The 21000-nt window shown below is 39.1% G+C and overlaps 1 protein-coding gene and 1 pseudogene across 3 annotated transcripts in view; both read left to right on the forward strand.

Annotated features, from left to right (window-relative positions):
• Window positions 1-9367, forward strand: part of COA1 (cytochrome c oxidase assembly factor 1) — a 47347-nt gene extending 37980 nt beyond the window's left edge. For all 3 annotated transcript variants that reach the window (XM_074340516.1, XM_019718854.2, XM_074340517.1), the window contains 3 exons: window positions 1636-1784; window positions 7053-7129; window positions 9006-9367. In XM_074340516.1, coding sequence (XP_074196617.1) covers window positions 1636-1784; window positions 7053-7129; window positions 9006-9105 — 326 coding nt within the window. In that variant the 3' untranslated portion in view covers window positions 9106-9367. The remainder of the gene's footprint in view (window positions 1-1635; window positions 1785-7052; window positions 7130-9005) is intronic.
• A 947-nt stretch (window positions 9368-10314) lies between these two features.
• LOC141573180 (guanine nucleotide-binding protein G(I)/G(S)/G(O) subunit gamma-5 pseudogene) lies at window positions 10315-16775 on the forward strand (annotated as a pseudogene).
• The last annotated feature ends 4225 nt before the right edge of the window (window positions 16776-21000 follow it).

Genomic DNA, 21000 nt, shown 5'->3' on the forward strand with positions numbered 1-21000 from the left:
ACAACCTATGCGATATTGAGAACATGGTCTAGCCATGTAAATCACTCAGTAGAGGTTAAGTGCCTGGGCATAGCACATGCTTCTCCTTGTCCTATCATGGCTGGCACCTTGCTCAGCCCCACAGCACCCCCTGCATTCCCACCCCTGGGAAGCAGCACAGGAGGGGACTTCTCCTTGGCCTCTTCCAGCTCATGGTGCCTTTCCCTTCTGTTACTATGGTTGGGCCTACAGGAGGGAAGCGCTTTCTTGTTGCCGAATAAAATCTTCCTTGGGAAGCCTACCTTTGCTCTTTCCTAGGGCAGTGTGTACTTTACACCTTCAGGGAGGTGCTGCCTGGAGTTCCTGGCAGACATTGGGTCAAGAAGGATACCTGAGACTGAGCAGTTTATCTACATGAAATGTTAGCTAAATCTGTAACTTGAACAATTAGCATTTTCATGTCCTATTTCTTGGCCTGAGGTTTTTGTTGTTGATATTGTGGTCTTGTCTATTTTATGCTGGTTTATCAGGACCTTCATCTTAGTGGGAGAAATAAGGTTTAGAAGTCTAGTCATAGATTCTGGCCCCAGCTCTGCCTTGGACTAGCTGTGTCACTTTGAGCAAATCATGATATCCTAGGACTTTAGAACCAAAAGGAACATTAGAGAAGAGCTGATCAAACCCCTTAGATGAAGAAATGAAGTGGTCAATGAGGTAAGGAAATGAGAGATGAAGAAATTGAGGCACAGAAAGGTCAACTACTTTGCCCAAGGTCATCTGCCACATCCCCACTGATCCTGACTTTGTAGACTTTGGTTAGGCGTCTCTAACAATGGAGAGTTTAGATAGTCCCTAATTCTTTTTTTTTTTTTTTAAATGGATATACCACCTTTTATCTGTTTACCAGTTCATGGACCAGATTTCTTTTTTGTGTAAGGTGTCCGCATTTTCAATAATTCTAAGACAGAATCAATTCCCCCTCCCAGCAGCATTAAATTTGCTTCCTCGGTAAGGAAAGGCCCGTTACAGGTGACCACACCCCAGCTCACCTTCTCCTGGGCTAACCTGGCCACACTCGAGACCTGCTGCATGGCCAGCTCCAAGGGTGGCTGCAGTGGGTCCTCCTCGAAGGATAGGCCCTAGAACGGAAAAGTACAGTGAGGGGACACACACAGCGGAGCCGCTATAAAGCTCTGCAAATCTAAGAAAGTGTAATATGGCTTCTTTTAGTTAAATCTGTGCTTCTAAATGGCAGTGATGGTCAAGTATCAGTAAATTCACATGCCTGGGAACCAGCTCAGGCTGGATGACACTCGGGGGCAGGACTCAGTACGAGAGAAGAGAAGAATGGGAAATGGAGAAACGCAGGAAGGAAACCAAAGCTGTGTCCCTAAGGGCGGTGAGGGGTGCTCAGAATGTAAAGAAGCCCAGGCCCTGTGGGGAGCTGCTCGTGCTGGCCTGTGGGTCTGGCCGAGCACAGCAGGTCAAGGGCTGCGTCCTCCCCTTCTTCCCAGTCCCTAATTCTTCTAGCCATAAATTTCACATTTGTATGTGTTTCTGTGATGTACATGAATTGTGTTATTTAATTTTCTACAGACAGTCTACCTGACCAAGCTCAATAAAGAACAAAATATAACAACTGTCTTTTCTACTTAGAAACTTTTTCCAGGGCTTCCTATTACCAATTGGCATTGGAACAGCTGCATAGCCGCCCAGAGGCCCTGGAAGCTCTGGGCACCCCTCTCAACATTCACTATCTTCAACTCACTGACAAGTACAACTTTGTGGACATTGCCAAAGCCCAGGTAATGTGCTCCCCCAGCGAACTGTGGGCCGGTGCCTAATGCAGGGGGTCGAAGGGCTGCCATAATTGGTAGAACGCTTTGGAGGAAGCTGGAGTAAGGATTTTGGATGGGAAAAAACACTATATAAAACTGCCACTAGGGATCACTTAGGACCTTTTGAAAAAACATTATTATTATTATTTTTTTAAACTGTGCAAACGCTATATACTTTTTAAAATTTTTATTTATTTATTTATTTATTTTAATTTTAATTTTTACTTATTTATTTTTTTCCCCAAGTCAAGTTGTTGTCCTTTCGATCTTAGTTGTGGAGGATGCCGTTCAGCTTCAAGTTGTTGTCCTCTCAGTCTTAGTTGTGGAGGGCGCAGCTCAGCTCCAGGTCCAGTTGCCGTTTTGTAGTTACAGGGGGCACAGCCCACCATCCCTTGTGGAAGTTGAACCAGCAACCTTGTGGTTGAGAGGATGCGCTCCAACCAACTGAGCCATCCGGGAGCTCAGCGGCAGCTCAGCTCAAGGTGCTGTGTTCAATCTTAGCTGCAGGGGGCAGAGCCCACCATCCCTTGTGGGACTCGAGGAGTTGAACCGGCAACCTTGTGGTTGAGAGCCCACTGGCCCATGTGGGAATCGAACCTGCAGCCTTCGGAGTTAGGAGCACGGAGCTCTAACCCCCTGAGCCACCGGCCTGGCCCCCTGAAAAAACATTATTGATTAATTTATTTTCATATGTTTTTCTTCCTTTCTGGAGAATTGATGTGGCAGGGAATACAGTGTTTGTGCTCAAGTCTCCTTGAACTGATAGAGAAATGACCAGTGGTCGTTTGCGACTACTGACTTCAGTTTTGAACTTGAAATATACCTATAGCCAGTTAACTCTCATTCAAATGTAAACAACTCTTTAAATTTTAGTTTTGAAGCTTATTTATTTACATTGATTGCATGGAATGCCACTCTATTTTTTCAGCTGTATCTTATCTTCTTTTATAGTTCAGCTGATAAAACTCACCTGAATATAAAATGTATTTTTTCTTCTGCTTACCAAGTATGTGTTGAATACATCTGAATTAGAGTAATGACTCTAAGCTGTGTAGGGGATACAGAGATACAGAAGGCTTTCAGGGAGTTTATAGTGTGAAATTCCAGAATGAGACAGGGTGAAGCAAATACTAGAGTATAGGCGCAGGAGGGAGTGGTTAGTGGGCTGGGACATTGTGAAGAAAAGGAGTGCCAGACAGAGAAACAGGGCATGTAGGAAGGCAGTTCACTGCTCCCTACTAATGTGACCTCTGCAGGTTTAGACTTCCAAGGGAGGTTGTGGTCAGGTAGGGCGGGCTGGCGGCAACTAGAGGGCTGCAACCTCATCATGAGGTTTATGCACTTGATTCTGGCCAACAGAAGCCCTGGATTATTTTGAGGGTAAGAGTGAGATGACCTGACCTAGTTTGTTTATTGTTATTGTTGTTACTATTTTTCAGGAAATAGTTTTATTGTTTTTTCTTTTCTAATTGCAAAAGCAATTCGTGCTCAAGTATTCTGATAAAAATTTTTGATCTGGTTTTAAAGAAGGTAAATTCATTCAGATTGGGAATACCCAGGGACTGGAAGCTTTTAGGAGAGCAGTGTAGCCATACAGTGTACAGTGATAAGAGTGTGCACCAGAGCTATGGCCTAGAGAAAGGAGAGATGGAGACGAAAGCTACTGTGGCCAGGTGATAGGACTTGGAACAGCTTTATGGTAGGAGAGGGGCTTTCAGAGATGATGCTCTAATGTCCATCCTGGGTTAAGTGGAAAGACGGTGATGCCATTAAGTGAGAGAGGGAACCCAGAGGAGAAAAGGGAAGGGGGTGGACATGGTGGAGTGCCCACTCTGTGCCACATGGCCTATTTCCATATTTCCATCGTCACCAAATCCCTCACACCATGTGGTGTGGCTCCTCCATGCTTTCCCATCTCTGGTCACTTGGCTGGATTGCCACAAGCACAAGAACTCAGAAAGGCCATGGATTAGGTCTGGCTGTTCACAGTATCTCCCAGCACAGAGCACAGGGCCTGGTGTCGGTGCTCAGGAAGCCTCAGGCACTTTACTGAGGGCAGCTTGATGCAGCATCAGCTCCCTGATCCAGGACCCAGTGAGTGACTGACACCATGGTGGTTTTAGTGCAGAACCTCCTGGGTCGGCCCAGCTTTCACTTTGGCCCAGTCTTCTAGCACATCTCAGCTACTGCTGAGAGGGCTTCTTCCTGGGCTTCCCTGCAGCCCAGGGCCCTCTGCAGCACTGTGATGGTGTTGGCTGTGGTGCTGACCTCTGCTGCTGCCAAACACTGACTCCACAGTGACGGGTGCAAGGCTGCCCCAGAGCCACCTGCGGCCCCAACCTTCACTTCTCCAGTTTGGGAAGTATGTTTGCCATTCTGTCAGGATTTTCACCTCCCTGACAATCAATAGTTTATAAGGATACTGCATACAACACAAACCATCTTATCTCAGGGTCCCTATTTGTAGTTCCTTTATTTTTCCAAAGGTAAGAAGTTTTGTTGTTCATGAGGCAGTTGTCATAGTGAACAATTTTTTCCTACGTGTACATGTGAAATACTCACTACCTACCAACACTCTGGTATACCAAACGCTCTTGCTTTCCTCTTTGGTAAGGTCTGGGCAGTGAAAAAACTAGTCTGTAAACTGCTTCAAATACCCATGCAGACACAGTTGCCCAAAGTTCAGACACTGATACCTCTGTGTTTGCTCTTCTTCAAAATCCTACTTATTTCTTCTGCCCTTTTCTTGCTTTTTTCTTTTTTTGCATGCAGAGATGCTCAATGTGTGTTCTGTTGCCTAATTTTATAACCCCCTGAGAAGAGCTATAGCTTGATTCCAAAAGAAGAACCCAGAATTGCTTTAGTGTGACTAGGTGACTGCTTGTCCACTTGGGGTATGGAGCCACCATCCCAAAGCCTGTCTTTTTAAAAGTATGTTTAAATAAATGAAAGAGAGAGATAATTATGGAAAATACAAATGTGCGTGTGTACCAAAGCAGTTCTTTCTTTTGGTGGTAATTTGGAGTGGATGAGATACACCATCTCTTAGCCCAGGAAAGTATCTTTGCCCATCACCTTGGGAGGTGACTGATGACAGGCTTTCTTGGTACCATATTGTGTTTCCTTCACAAGTTTCACACTGTCTTTAGTTTTCACTGAGAAACCAAAAATACTGCATTCAATATTTTCCTAAATAGCATTAGCAAACACCTACCAGCTCCATCTGAGGTTCCGAGGCTGATTCCCCAGGCTCAGGGCATGGCAGCATCCAGGCAGCACCACCTCTGTGGTGTGAGCCCAGCCTGTAGGGACTGGAGACAATTAACTAACCAAGAGCTCCTTGTCTTTCTCAAGGGAGAGTTCACATACTTTCCTTAAGTCCTGTTCTTTATGCTCCAAGTCAAAGTGTATACCACTTTCCTGGTAATAGTTACCTCTTTTAAACAGTGGACTTTTTTTTTTGTGTGTGTCCCTTTTTTCTGTTTTATAAGGTGTGCTCAAAAAATTTGAATGATTAAATTTAAAAAATTATTAGAGTAAAAGACACATTGCCATTAATCCCCCTCAAAATACTCTCCCTTGCTTCGAACACACTTATACCATTGTTCTTGCCACTTTCATGGAAGTCCTCTTTCATGAGTGTCTTTAGTTGCGCTGTCGTGGCTGCCTCAATGTCCTGAATCATTTTGACTTTGGGGAAGAGCCAGAAGTCTCACGGTGCCAGATCCAGTGAATAAGGTAGATGAGGATAGACTGTACTGTTTTTATTTGACAGAAATTGCTGTACCAGAAGCGATATATGACATGGAGCATTGTCATGATGGAGGGTGATTTACGGCACACTTTAAAACACACCTTCTCTCAATGGTAGATCACACCCGACTGATTGCACCGAACAAGTTAAAACTTGTCACACACTGTTACTAAGGTTTGACGTGCCACTTCCCATATTGAAGATCCCTGACTTTCCGTTGGATGGCATTCTGCAGCAGCATTCACTGTATTTTTTTATCACAGCGAAAGACTCCGTGTCACACATCACTTCTGGTACGGCAATTCCTGTCAAATAAAAACATTACGGTGTGTCCTCATCCACCTTATTCACTGGATCTGGCACCGTGCAACTTCTGGCTCTTCCCTAAAGTCAAAATGACCATGAAAGGTAAATGTTTTGAATCGATTCAGGACATTGAGGCAGCCACAACAGCGCAATTAAAGATACCCATGAAAGAGGACTTCCAGAACTGCTTCAGAAAGTGGCAAGAACATGGTATAAGTGTGTTCGAAGCAAGGGAGAGTATTTTGAGGGGGATTAATGGCAATGTGTCTTTTACCATAATAAATTTTTTTTTAATTTAAACATTCATTGTATTGTTTGATCACACCTTATATTATGAAAAGTTTCAAACTTACAGAAAAAAATAAAAGAATGTGTGCTTGGAACCCATATAGCTGCTACCTGGATTCTACAATTAATATTTTGTTCTGTTTGCTTTACCCCATACCTGTTCATCTAGCCATATCTTTCTCCATGAACCCATTATTTTCAAACATCTGTATGCTTTACATTTAAACACATACGGATGTATATCATTAACTAGAGTTTAATATTTGTTTTAGTTCCCTTTTCTGAGGTAAAATTTACATTTTGTGAAAGGTAAGAGTCTAAGTGTCCTATTTCATAAATTTTAACAAAAACGTTTACCTCAAGCTCCTATCTAAATGTAGACTATTCCCATCACACAGCACTTGCCTCATGCTCTTCCCAAGTCAGCCCCACCAGAGGCAGTCACTTTTCTTGATATTTTTTTCCAGTGAAGTTTAGCCTGTTCTAAAACATAGAATCATGCATTATATACTCTAAGGCTCTTTCAGTCAACATGTTCTTGATATTCATCTATGTTGTTGTATGTATCAGTAGTTTGTTCTTTTTTAACTGTGAATTTTTAAATAATCATTGCAAAGATTCAGAGGATTGAGTTTGGCATATAAGGTCTCCTTACAAAATAAGAGGATGGCCCTTGACCTCACCAAATCATCCAAAAAGAGGCAGGACATTTGGAAGAAGCCGGATAGAAAACCAGGTGAATTCTCCAGGTATGCTTAAGTTAGGAAACAACCAGATTCTGTTGATAATCACTGGATTTTATAGGGTTAGTTCTAGAAAGCATTGTTTTGTCATTTCTTGAAAGGATAGCAACATATCCAATTATATTTCTCTTTTTACACCCCCAGTTGAAGATTCCTGTCTCTGGATCCAAGTCAGAGGGCCATCTCTATGTCAGCTCATCCAGAGATGCCCCCTTTAAGAGGTATTATGGCTCAGCCATGGAAGGGAATGGGTTCTTGCCATCTGCAGCTGCATGGATGGATAGACCTGGAGGGTATGGTGCTGAGTGGAGTATACCCTGAGTATCTGCTGAGTCAGACAGAGAAAGACAGATACAATGTGATTTCACTTATATGTGGAATCTAAAGCACAAAGTAAATAAAACAGAAGCAGTCTCACAGGTACAGAGAACATTCTGACGGTTGCCAGATGGAAGCAGTGTTGGGGGTGGGTGAAAAAATGAGAAGGGATTAAGAAGTACATATTGGTTGTTACAAAATAGTCAGGGGGATGTAGGGTAGAACACAAGGAATATAGTCAATATTGTAATAATAGATTGGTTGTTACAAAGTAGTCATGGGGTGGGTGAAAAAATGGGAAAGGATTAAGAACTACATATTGGTTGTTACAAAATAGTCATGAGGATGTAGGGTAGAACACAAGGAATATAGTCAATATTGTAATAACTATGGTGTCAGATGGGCACTAGATTTATCGAGGTGATAGCTGGGAGGGGAAGTTGGGGGACATGGTTAAAAAGGTGAAGGGATTAAGAAGTACAAGTTGGTAGTTACAAAATAGTCATGGAGATGTGAACTAAAGCATAGGGAATGTGGTCAATAATACAGTAATAACTATACATAATGCTAGGTGGGCACTAGACGAGTCAGGGGGATCACTTCTTAAATTATATAAATGTCTAACCACTATGCTGTACACTTGAAGTTAATGTAAAATAATATTAAATGTAAACTGTAATTGAAAATTTAAAAAAGGGGGAACGGCGAAGGAGAATAAGAGCTCCAAATTTCCAGGTATAAAACAAGGCATGAGGATGTAACATACAGCTAAGGGACTAGAGTCAATAATATTGTGATACCGTGGTACAGTGTCAGATGGTTGCTTACTTATGACGATCATTTCTTTAGGTATATAAATGTTGAATAAATGTAGTGTATGCCTGAAAATAATATAATATTGTATGCTAGCTATATTTTTAATAAAAACCTTTAAAAAAAAGACATGGGAAAGTGGGTGGGATGGGGGAACAGGAGGAGAACCTTCTGACAGAAACAATCCTGATTCCCATCATTATTTGTAGTTATATGATTGTAGTAATAAGAATTAATTTTTCAAAGCTAGAAAAGTTTCATGGCCTGGGTAGCAAGCCATTTCTTTGGCTCTTAGCTTAGTCCAGACATTTTATCCAGTGCAATCTATGGAATTGTCCACTCCTAACACTGCTGAATTTGAAGAACTTTGCAGTTATAATGTAGACCTACTATAATTGGATACAGCTTCTAACACTACTGCCTCAATTGTTACAAACAAAGGCATGAGTTCCCGTTCTAGAATCATTCAACACAATCTTCACTCATTTCTTCCATGGGAAGCTTCTCTCAAAGATGTTTGCTGTTTAGCCAGGATGTGTTTTAATTCCCCAGGACAAAAAGAACAGGCAGTGCTTAGGCATAGGCAACCCCTACCAGACTCCCCCAGGGCGTGTTGACTCCAGAACCTGGGATTAGTGGAGGAGCTGGCCAGGTTCCAGCCAAGAATTGAAGGTCCTTGTGAATTAGGAAGTGGGAAATAAGCTGCTCCTTTTCTTTTCTGATACCCCTTCAATTTGCCCATCAGTCATTTGTTGTTAAACTTGCCTTGACAATGATGCTGGTTAAGTAATGAGAGCCTATAATAAAATGTTAAAACGTCACGTTAATATAGTTCTAACATAAAATAGTGTTTAAAAAAATTTAAGACATTGTTCCAAACAACCGCTTTTTTTTTGGTTCATTTTTGACCGTGTCTTTTGCCTCAGTGTTCCTTTGATTAGAGGCTATACTTTTGGTTTCTGTCAGGTGGCACCTTGAAGAGGTCTTCTTAGAGCTCAAGGATGGTGAGCAGATTCCTGTGTTCAAGCACAGTGGGGAAAATGGAGATGAAGTAAAAAAGGAGTAAAGGTGATTAAAAAGACCCATCTTTCTCCAAGCACGGCCTTCCCCCATCACCATGTACCCTCCCTGGCTTTAAGCCAGTTTTCCAGCCACTGATTGTATATGCTGACATATGGTAATTTTGGTATAATTCTAATTTGACAGTGAATACTATTGAAGTTTTACTTAATTAAAAAACGTTTACTGTAAGTTTATAATTATTTGATAATTCTCTGTACAAAAGCACAGAATAAAAGAAATCATTATTAATAAAAATGTTGATTTTTGCTGGTGCTATCTCTTTTCTTTTCCTCTCCACACACGATCCTCATAGTTTTCAGCTCCATCAATGAGAAAAACGAGGTTTACTAAAGAGGTTTTTAATTGTCAACATTAGAATGATGAGGAAGAACAGCTGTTTGTTTGTTGTGGTCATTCTGTGAATTTATATTGTTAAGTAGCTAGCTTGTGGACAGTCTCATTTTGGATATTTTTTTTTTCTTTGTTGTTTTATTTTCTTATTTCTGTTTTAGTCACCAACTGTCTGCCCTTGAGTAAAGCAAAATAACTGCTTTATTCCAGACATTTTGAAAACTAAAAAAAATTGTATGTGTACATAAGCACATGTAAAAAGGAAAGTTAGTTTAAGCTAACAGATCCCTAATCCTTCGAGGTTAAGTTGTTGCTTTCCAGACAATTTAACCACATGTCAGAGAACCCTACCTTTAGGGTTTTTTTAGTATTATAAGAAGACTGTATTATAAAGCCAAAGACCTTCCTTGCCTCTGAGCACCAGAGTCTACAAAAACCAGAAACATGGTAACTTTGCTTTGCGAAGGTCAATTAACCCTCTTAGTATTACAGGCTTAATGCAGTTATAATTGCCCACAATAAAGGACGATACATGAGCTCTTTTCCCACATTCTTAATATCCATTAGAGAGAAACGTCTCAGAAAAAAGTAAGTTTAAACATGCTGGTAGAGTATAAGGCTTTTAATTTTTGGAAATTATTTTTATTCTGGATTTTTGTTTCTTTAAAAATGGTTTTTGAATAGATTATGCAGTGAAAAGTCTCTTTCCCTGAGAGCAGTTTTGCTAGTGTTCATTGATAAATATTACAACCTATAGAATCTTCAAATAAATGGTAGAACACTGTACACACTGTGTGTGTACTGTTTTATTCTCTAACAATTGCATACTATTCTCGTGTATATGTCAATTTCGTATTGCTTCATATCTGTTTTCTAACATCTTTCAGTTCCTTTCAGTGTTTGCTAGGTTTCTTGAAGGGTTTTGTTTGTTTGTTTATTGCTGTGGCCAAATCATAGAAAATCAGGGACTGTGTGGGCCATCTGTTCTGAAGTAAAAGCAAGTGACAGTTTTTGTTTGTATAGGATTTGAAATGAGAGGCTTTTTGAACCCAACTAACAGGAAATAGTGTTATGTTGTGAAAAGCTCCTTGATTTCTATTTGAAAGCCACCATCTTGGGTATTTTTTCCAGTTAAGTTTACTTCCATACATGTACTTAATGCCTTCATGGGCGATTGTGAATAGGCTAGGACCTATTCATTATAGTAGACATTGATTCCCTTTTCTTGAAGCATAGCAACGTCTATTTGCAGTCCACTACTTCCTATATACCCAGTAATCACTGACTCAGCCATTGATTCCTATTAACTACTTTGATGACACCTTGGATAATGCACATTGTCATCAGAGAAAAAAGAGGCTTTTTACCATGAGTGGAGTTTGAGCAAGTGCCCCCAGCGCACCCCCAAAAAGGGACAACTGAACGACTGGAGAAAGGACTTTACTAGAATTGTTAATTAAAGCTTTATAAAGACCGCAGAAGAGATCATAACCAACAAATTACAGCCAACAAATGGTAGCATTATTCCCATGCACCTTTACAAGATGTGGCATGGTCTCCACTCATAAGTTGCTTACCAGCCAGTATGTTGAGTGGATGGGGAGGGCCTGGAGAGTTACCGAGTACTGTAATACTGTGCCAAAAGAGTTTCAAGCAGTGGTGCTAAAATGGTGTAGAGGAAAATGGTACTGAATAGGAGGGATCCAAGAGGCAGTATGGAAGGAGTGGTGTCCCAGTGGGCCTTGAAGTCTAACATTCTGATAAGCAGACATAATGGAGTGCCTTGCAAATAGGAAGAATGCATGAAAACAGTCTCAGCAGGGGGAAAAGTGACCTATGGCCCAGAAATAAGATACCAAATTTGGCCAGTGTATAGGTAAGCTGAAGTCATAGTAAAACCCATTAAGGTTAGTTGTCCATAGTGTGAATGCCAGCATTAGCATTTTGCATGCAGCTTGTGGCCATTGTTATATATTTGGGAGTAAGTATATGATTCTACTGCTAATGAAGGTTTAAGAGATCATGCTAGAGAGTGATGGCAGAAGCATGATGGTGTGAGGAGTCCCTTTGATCTCTCCCTTTGAAGTTCCAACAAGTTAAGCAGCTATAATTCAACAGAGGATTCCCTGCGCAACATACAAACATGTCTGAGAGATCCATGCATCCAAACATCTGAAGGTGGGCAAATAGGGGCAAACGGGAGAAGGGAAGGGAGAAGTGCAGGAATGGTGCTGTGGATATAGTCCACAGCTCACTGCAGTCTTGGGAGAGATGAGGATTCAGGATGCAGGTGTACTCTTGGTGGCCCTAAGCATTCCTGCCTGAGTGATCAACATATAATATGGCTGAACCCAGTGATCAGAGCAGAGACGAATTACAGAAGTACAACAGTTGTATTCTAGCAGCCACCATTTCCAGACAGAAAACAGCAACAGCGCCTTGTGAGTCACCCCACCCTCCAAATCTCACTTCCCTGCACCCTACAAGATCTAGCAGGAAGCCTCAGAAAAACTACCAGTGAATGCCGGGTTACAAAGCAGAATACCTACAACCCCGAGAACTGGAGAGAGGGTTCCTGAGCAGCAGACACACTGCACCTAAGCCCAGTGACAAGGGTGGAGATACAGAGGCAACACAGCTGAGATCTGGGAGTCGCTGTTAATGGGAAAAGAACAAAGCCACAAACACAACAGCAGCCTCTCCCAGCCCACCCCTCCCAACCCTACCCTTTGTGGCTGAGTCCAGTAGGGCCACCTGGGACAGCTCAGCACAGCACTGCATCTGGATACAGGGGCAGCACTGGGGTGTTAGGGTCTTAGAACCCCATCACCCACCACACTTTCCCATGGGGTGGTGCTTGAGACTGAAGTACCATGGTCACAGAGGTGATACTTCTCCAGGGAATACAACTCACCTCTCACCACCCAGCAGAGATGGGAAAAACCAGCCAGAGCAGTGCAAGAGAAAATAAAATGCTACAGCACTACCTACTGAAAAACAAAAGAAAGATGTCTTCTTATCAAGCAGAATTCACTACTATAGAGGCCTAGGCAGAGAAATAATCCATCAAATATCATGAACAACCAAGGTAACAAGGTAGCGCAGAAAGAAAATGAAAAATCTCCAGAAAACAACCTTAAAGAAATAGAAATATGTGAAAAGAAATAGAAATATGTGACTTAAATAACAAATTCAATATTGCAGTTATGAAAAAACTCAGTGAAATGCAAGAAAACTCAAGCAGATTAATGAACTCAGAAACAACATCAATGAACAAAATGAATACTAAAGAAATTGAAATTTTAAACAAGACCCACTTAAGCCCCGCCGTTTGACCCTGCAGACCCAGAACCCACCGTCCCACAACCGAATAACCTGCCAGGCTCTCACGTGTGCCATGTCTGGTTCCTCCAGTGTCATCGCTATGAAGAAAGTGGTTCAACAGCTGTGGCTGGAAGCCGGGCTCACCCTGTGTAATGGTTTCCCAGGCAGCTGCAGATTTGAAACAATTCTGTCTGCAGAATGCTCAACATGACCCCCCTGCTGACTGTAGTATCTTCAAGTACAAATCCCTTCAGACCCCAGAAAGCCTGTTCCTTTTTGTAGTGAAACTAATCTTTGGAGGTTTTATAAATCACTTCGTGAACAGTGAATATTCAAAGCAGAGGTAAATCTGATGAGAAAAAACTGGAATAGCAATACTTATCTGACAAAATAGACTTTAAAATGATGGCTATATTAAAAGACAAGATGGACACTACATAATAATAAAGGGATCGATCCAACGAGAGGACATAACCCTAGTAAACATCTATGCAACCAACATAGGAGCATCTAAATATATAAAACAGATATTGACTGACAAAGACAGAGCTCAACAGTAACACTATCATAATAGGGGACTTCAACACACCACTGACAACAAGAGACAGGTCCTCCAGATGGAAAATAAATATGGCGGCCTTAAATGACACATTGGACCAGTTGGATTTATTTGATATTGTTAGAGCATTTCACACCAAAGCTGCAGAATACACAGTCTTCTCAAGTGCACATGGAAAATATTCCAAGATAGACCACATGCTATGCCACAAAACAAGTCTCAATAATTTAAGAAAGTTGAAATATCAAGTGTCTTCTCTGACCACAGTACTATGAAATTAGATATCAATTACAAGAAAAAAACTGGAAGACACATAAATACATAGAGGCTGAATAACACGTTACTAATTAATGAATGGGTCAATAATGAGATCAAGGAAGAAATCAAAAGATATCTCAAGACAAATGAAAATGAAAACACAATGACTCAAAATCTAAGGGCTGCAGTGAAAGCAGTCTTAAGAAGGAAGTTCATGGCAATGCAGCCCTAACTAAAGAAACAAGAAAAATCACAAATCAACAATTTATCCTTATACTTAAAGGATCTGGAAAAAGAACAGCAAAATAAACCCAAAGGGAGTACAAGGAAGGAGATAATAATAAAGATCAGAACAGAAATAAATGAAATAGAGACCAAAAAAACAATACAAAACATCAATGAAAATAAGAGCTGGTTTTTCGAGAAGGTAAACAAAATCGACAAACCTTTAGCCAGACTCATAAAAAAAAAAAAAGAGAGAGAGAGAGAGAGAGAGAACCCAGTTAATAAAATCAGAAATGAAAAAGGAGGAGTAACGACAGACACCACAGAAATACAAAAAAAAAAAAAGAGAAAAGAAAATAGTATGAGCAACTATATGCCAACAAATTAAACAATCTGGAAGAAATGGGTAATTTTCTAGAAGCATACAACATTCTAAGGCTAACTCAAGAAGAAACGGACAACCTGATTGCTACTAGGGAAATTGAATCAGTAATCAACAAGCTCCCAAAAAACAAAAGCCCTGGACCAGATGGCTTTACAGGTGAATTTTACAAAACATTTAAAAAAAAAAAAAGATCACCTATTCTCCTCAAACTATTCCAAAAAATTCAGAAGGAGGGAAGGCTTCCAAACACTTTTTACAAGGGCACTATTACCCTGATCCCAAAATCAGACAAAAACATTGCAAAACACACACACAAAAACAACAACAACAACAAAAAACTGCAGGCCAGTATCCCTAATGAACATAGATGCAAAAACCCTCAACAAAATGTTAGCAAACAGAATTCAGCAATACATTAAAAAGATCATACACTATGATCAAGTGGGAGTCATTCCTGGTATGCAAGGTTGGTTCAACATCTGCAAAACAATATGATACACCACATTAACAAAATGAAAAATAAAAATATGGTCATACCAATAGATGCAGAAAAAGCATTTGACAAAATCCAGTAGCAATTTATGATAAAAATTCTTAAGAAAGTGGGAATAGAGGGATCATATCTCAACATAATAAAGGCCATATATGATAAACACACAGCTAACATCATACTCAATGGGGAAAAGCTAAAACCTTTCCCCTTAACATCAGGAACAAGGCAAGGTTGCCCACTTTCTCCACTTCTATTCAACATAATTCTGGAAGTTCTAGCCACAGCAATCAAACAAGAAAAAATAAAGGGCATTCAAATTGGTAAGCAGGAAGTAAAATTAGCATTATTTGCACATGACATGGTACTATATAGAGAGAACCCAAAAGACTCCACCAAAAAACTGTTAGAACTGATAAATGAATTTAGTAAAGTAGCAGGATATAAAATTAATATTCAGAAATCAGTTGCATTTGTACACATCAATAATAAATTATCAGACGGGAAAATTAAGAAAACAGTCCCATTTACAATTGCCTCAAAGACTATAAAATACCTAGGAATAAATTTAACCAAAGAAGTAAAAGAGCTGTGCTCAGAAAATTATAAGACACTGAAGAGAGAAATTAAAGAAGATACAAATAGATGGAAACACATACCATGCTGATGGATAGGACGAATTAGTGTAGTTAAAATATCCATACTGCCTAAGGCAACGTACAGATCCCACACAATTCTTATCTAACTACCAAGGACATTTTTCACAGAAATAGAACATACAATCCTAAAATGATATGGAACCATGAAAGACCCCAGATATCCTAGGCAATCTTGAGAAATAAGAAGTGGGAAGTATCACGATACCTGACATCAAATTATACTACAAGGTTAATGTAATGAAAACAGCATGGTACTGGCATAAAAACATATAGATCAATGGAACAGAATAGAGAGCCCAGAAATAAATCCATGCCTGTATGGTCATTTAGTCTACAACAGTGGAAGCAAGAATTTACATTGGGGTAAAGACAGTCTATTCTACAAATGATGCTGGGAAACCTGGATAGACACATTTAAAAAAATGAAGCTGGACACTTCCTTACACCAAATACAAGAATAAATTCAAAATGGATTAAAGACTTAAATGTAAGATCCAGAACAATAAAACTCCTAGAAGAAAATATAGGAAGAAAGTTTGCAGACATTACCCTTAGTAATATTTTTACTGATATATCCCCTTGGGCAAGGGAAGTAAGAAAAACAATAAACATATGGTATTACGTCAAACTAAAAAGTTTTTTGACAAAAGAAACTATCAGTAAAACAAAAAGGCATCCTACTGAATGGAACAAGATGTTTGTCAATGATATGTCTGGTAAGAGATTAATATCCAAAATTTGTAAAAAACTCAACACCAACAATACAAACAACCGAATTAAAAACTGGACAGAGGACATGAAGAGACATTTTTCTAAAGAGGACATGGAGATGGCCAACAGACATAAAAAAAATGCTCAACCTCACGAATCGTTAGAGAAATGCAAATAAAAACCACAATGAGATACCACCTCACCCCAGTCAAAATGGCTATAATCTATAAATCAACAAACAACAAGTGCTGGCGAGCATGTGGAAAAAAGTGATCCCTTGTGCACTGCTGGTGGGATTGCAGATTGGTGCAGCCACTTATGGAAATCAGTATGGCGGTATCTCAAAAAACTGGAAATGGAATTACCTTATGACCCAGCAATTCCACTCCTAGGTATCTATCCAGAGAAATCCAAAACACTAATTCAAAAAAATGTATGCACCCCTATGTTTATTGCAGCACTATTCACAATAGCCAGGACATGGAAACAACCGAAATGCCCATCAGTAGATGATTGGATCAAGAAACTGGTACCTTTATACAATGGAGTTTTACTAGGCCATAAAGAAGAATGCAGTCTTACCATTTGCAACGATATGGATGGAACTAGAGAATATTATTCTAAGTGAAATATGTCAGATGGAGAAAGACAAATATCATATGATCTCACTTATGTGTGGAATCTAAAGAATAGAATAAATAAACTAATTAGAAACAGTCTCAGAGATATATAGGAAAAACTGAGGGTTGCTAGATGAGGGGGTGGGGGTGGGGATGAGGGGATTATAAAGCACAATTGGTAACCACAAGATTGCCACTGGGATACAAAAGACAGTTTGGGGAATATAATCAATGTTGTAAAGATTTTGTAGGGTATCCAATGGACATTTGTCTTATTAGGGAGACCACTTCAGGGTCAGTGTAGATGCCCAATCACTGTGCTGTACAACCTGAAGCTGAGTAATAATGAATGCCAAATATATACACGTGTGTGTATATATATATATTTTTTTCACAAGAACTAGAGTACAGCATGAGGAATAGAGACAGTGGAAAAGTAACGGCTGTATGTGATATTAGAGGGGTAGTAGATTGGGGGAGAGGGTTTATCACTTTGTGAGGGGTGTAAATGTCTATTTCATTGTTTTGTATACCTGAAGCTCAAAAAAAGTAAGATCCAAGTAGAAATTCTGGAGCTGAAGAACTCAATAAAAGAGATGAAGAATCAAATAGCAAGCTTAGGAAATCAAGCTGACCAGACAGAGGAAACAATTAGTAATATCAAAGATAGAAATCTGGAAATGATGGAGATGAAAGACGAGAGAGACTTGAAAGTTAAAAGAAAGAAATTTAAATAAATAAAAACAACTTTACAAGAACTATCAGACTCCATCAGAAAGAATCATATAAGAATAATGGGTATACCAGAAAAAGAAGACAGGGAGAAGGGAACAGAGAGCTTATTCAAACAAATAGTCGAGGAGAACTTCCGAAACCAATGGAAAGAACTGGATCCCGAATCCAAGAATCAAGCAGGACACCTAATTACCTCAATCCTAACCGGCCTTCAATAAGGCACATTATATTGAAGCTGTCAAAAAGTAATGACAAAGAAAACATTCTCAAAGCAGTGAAGGAAAAGAAGATGGTACCCTACAAAGGAAAGCCCATTAGATAATCCTCAGATTTTTCAGCAGAAACTACAAGCAAAGAGGGAATGGAATCAAACATTCAAACTATTGAAAAAAAAATTACCAAGAATAATATATCTATGAAAGTTATCCTTTTGATATGAAAGAGGAATCAAGACCTTTCCAGATACACAGAAGCTGAGAGAATTTTCCACGATAAGGCCTGCATTACAAGAAATACTGAAGGGGGTTTTTCTACCAGAAACAAAAAGACAAAGGATACAACACTATGAGTAAGATGACAGACAGAAGCAGGAAATGGCAATCCCTATGCAGAATAGGGCACTGTATACTTAAATATAGAGATAAAAGCAGGTGGAAACATAAAGAGAAGATAATTGGTATTGCAATTCAGAATTCAACTGACAGCATAAATAGGGATAATTTGTGACAACAAAAAATTAAAGGGGGGGAAGTAAAGGTCTGAATATGCAAAAGGAAATGGAGATAAGATGCATGCAGAAGAAAAAGGATTACTGTATATATGAAACTTTCTTTTACATAAAGATAACTACACACAAGAAAAAAGTCCAGTATTAGGTGGCTTCACTAGTGAATTCTACCAAACATTCAAAGATGATTTAATACCTATCCTCATACTCTTCCAAACAATTGAAGATGAAGCAATACTTCTATCTCATTTTATGAGGCCAACATTACCCTGACACCAAAACACAGTAAGGATTACACCAAAAAAGAAAACTACAGACAAACATATGAATACAGATGAAAAAAATCCTAAACAAAATACTAGCAAATCTAATACATTAAGAAGATTATACATCACAATCAACTGGGGCTCTCCAGGAGCACAAGGATCGTTCAACATATGCAAATCGATCAAATTATTTTTGTAATTTCAACCATATGAAAAGATGAAATACTGCGATTTGTGACATGAATGGATCTTGAAATTATTATGCTAAGTGAAATAAGTAAAAAAGTCAAGAACCATATGATTTCACTCATATGTGGGACATAAAACTGAAAGCAACAAATGAACAAGACAAGCAAACAAAAACTCATATACACAGACAACAGTTCAGTGGTTACCAAAGAATAAGGGTGGAGGGGGATAGAAGAGGGTAAAGGGGTCAATATATGGTGATGGAAGAACTGACTTGGGGTGAACACAGAGTGCAATATTTACATGATGTATTATAGAATTGTACACTTGAAACCTACATAATTTTACTAACCAACATCACCCCAATAAATTTAATTTAAAGAGGCCATGCTGAATGTGTGTTGTATGACTTTCAAATAACTACAAATTTTCCTGTCATTTGGTCCATTATTCTATAATTAGCTTCTTTCTAACTTTCTTCCCTCCTGCTATCCTCCATTCAAAAATTCAGGGATTTAATAATACCTGATAAGACAAGGCTTTATTACTGCCATTTTTGGTAAAGTTGCATAAAACAAAGCTAGAACTAAAATAAATTACGGGTAACTCATGTATAACATGGCTGTTACGTTCCTAAAAATGCCATGTTATGTGAATCCGTGTTATAGGAAATGAGCTAGCACAAAAAAGAGGGTTATATTCCAAAAGTTAAAAGAAAAACACTATTATATTTTTATAATTAAGAAAAATATATTAAAGCAATTTTCACCAAAAATATAACATATTAATATGTATTAAATAATATTTTCTTTGTCATCATTACTAAGCTTTTATTATGTTCCATGTTGTTCAGGGATTTCACTAATTTAGAATGAGATATTTTTTGCTCTTAAAAGCTCTTATTACACTCCGTGTTGTTCGGTCATTTCTCTAATTCTCAAACCACTTTTGAATGAAACCGTGTTCTAGGATGCCATGTTGTACAAGGGTTTCCCCCAATTCTCGAACCATGTTAGAGCAAAATCGTGTTATAGAAGTGCCGTGTTATACAGCGGTTACCTGTACATATACTCATACATGAAACAGCTGGAACTTGACACATAGTGGCCTCTGTCCTCTGGTATATTGGAAGTGTCAGGGAAATGCTCAATTGACAGCAGCTCTAGAGGGTTTTCTGAAGGCAAGCAGCCTTAGGCCACTTGATTTTGGTGTTTTCAGTTTGTCCGTTACAAAAAATGAATAAATATTTAGCAATTGCCTGTATTACAGGTGAGGTAATGTTTATACTGCTTGTTGGGATTCCAGGGCAAAAGATAATATATACACAAGAGGTCTGATTACTGGGGTTGTGGAGAGGTCAAGAGGGAAGCAGGTAGGTGATAGGAAAACCTCCAGTCTCCACCCACAAGAAGATTCTCACCTCCTTAGCAACCTGTTCGTAGTCCAGGCTTTTCTTTCCTCTGATTTCAGCAGAGTTGTTCAGTTGAAAGTACTGTCAGGATTGTGTACAGGAAAACTGGCATTTTATGATCCAGCATAAAAAAAGTGGAAGATGAAACTATTAAAACAATGCCTCTCAGGCACAGGTATGTATCACAGATCACATGTCATTTATTAAATGCCTTTTGTTATTAAAAGGCCTTTGAAGCAGAAATTACCCTCACCCCCCACTACAGAACACTTATCTTTTAAATTTAGCTATCACGTTTGTCAGTCGCCTTGCAGTAATATGTAATGTTTTACTTTCAGGTTATTTTTTATAAAGTGAGAAACTATAGACCAGTCTCCCTTATGAATGTTGTTGCAAATTCTAAGTAAAATATTAGCAAATTGAATTCAATAATATGTGTAGTATATTGCATTGTTTTTTACAAAATATTTTGATGCCTCTCCTTTGCAGTGCCCTTCTGTATGGGAAGAGTATACATCCCTGCCTTGTTGAACTTAGGTGTGACCATGTGATTTGTGTTGGCCAATGAATTGTGAGTGGAAATGACATCCAAGACTTCCGAGTAAACATTTTAATTGCCAGCGCTTGGTTCACCATGTCCTCTTCTACCTCTTACCAAAGACCCGTAATGTTCCAGATGGTGTGTAGCAGAGCTACCGCTGATCCATAGTGGAATATGTAGTATGAATGAGAAAAAACCCCTATTATCCCTTACGATTGGGGGCCATTTGTTACTCCTAGTCTATCTTATTAACAGTGACTAAGGCAGGTTTATTCCAGGAATGCAAGGGTGGTTCAATATTAGGAAATGCATTAATAGAACTAAGGAGGAAAATTATATGATCATTTTTATAGATACTGAAAGATGTTTGACAAAAATTAAGTATTCATATTCAAAACTATCAATTAAATGAGAATTAATGTATAATTCATAAGATATCTGTGAATAT

The sequence above is a fragment of the Rhinolophus sinicus genome, linkage group LG09 (assembly GCF_036562045.2).
Source record: "Rhinolophus sinicus isolate RSC01 linkage group LG09, ASM3656204v1, whole genome shotgun sequence".
Classification (NCBI taxonomy): domain Eukaryota; kingdom Metazoa; phylum Chordata; class Mammalia; order Chiroptera; family Rhinolophidae; genus Rhinolophus; species Rhinolophus sinicus.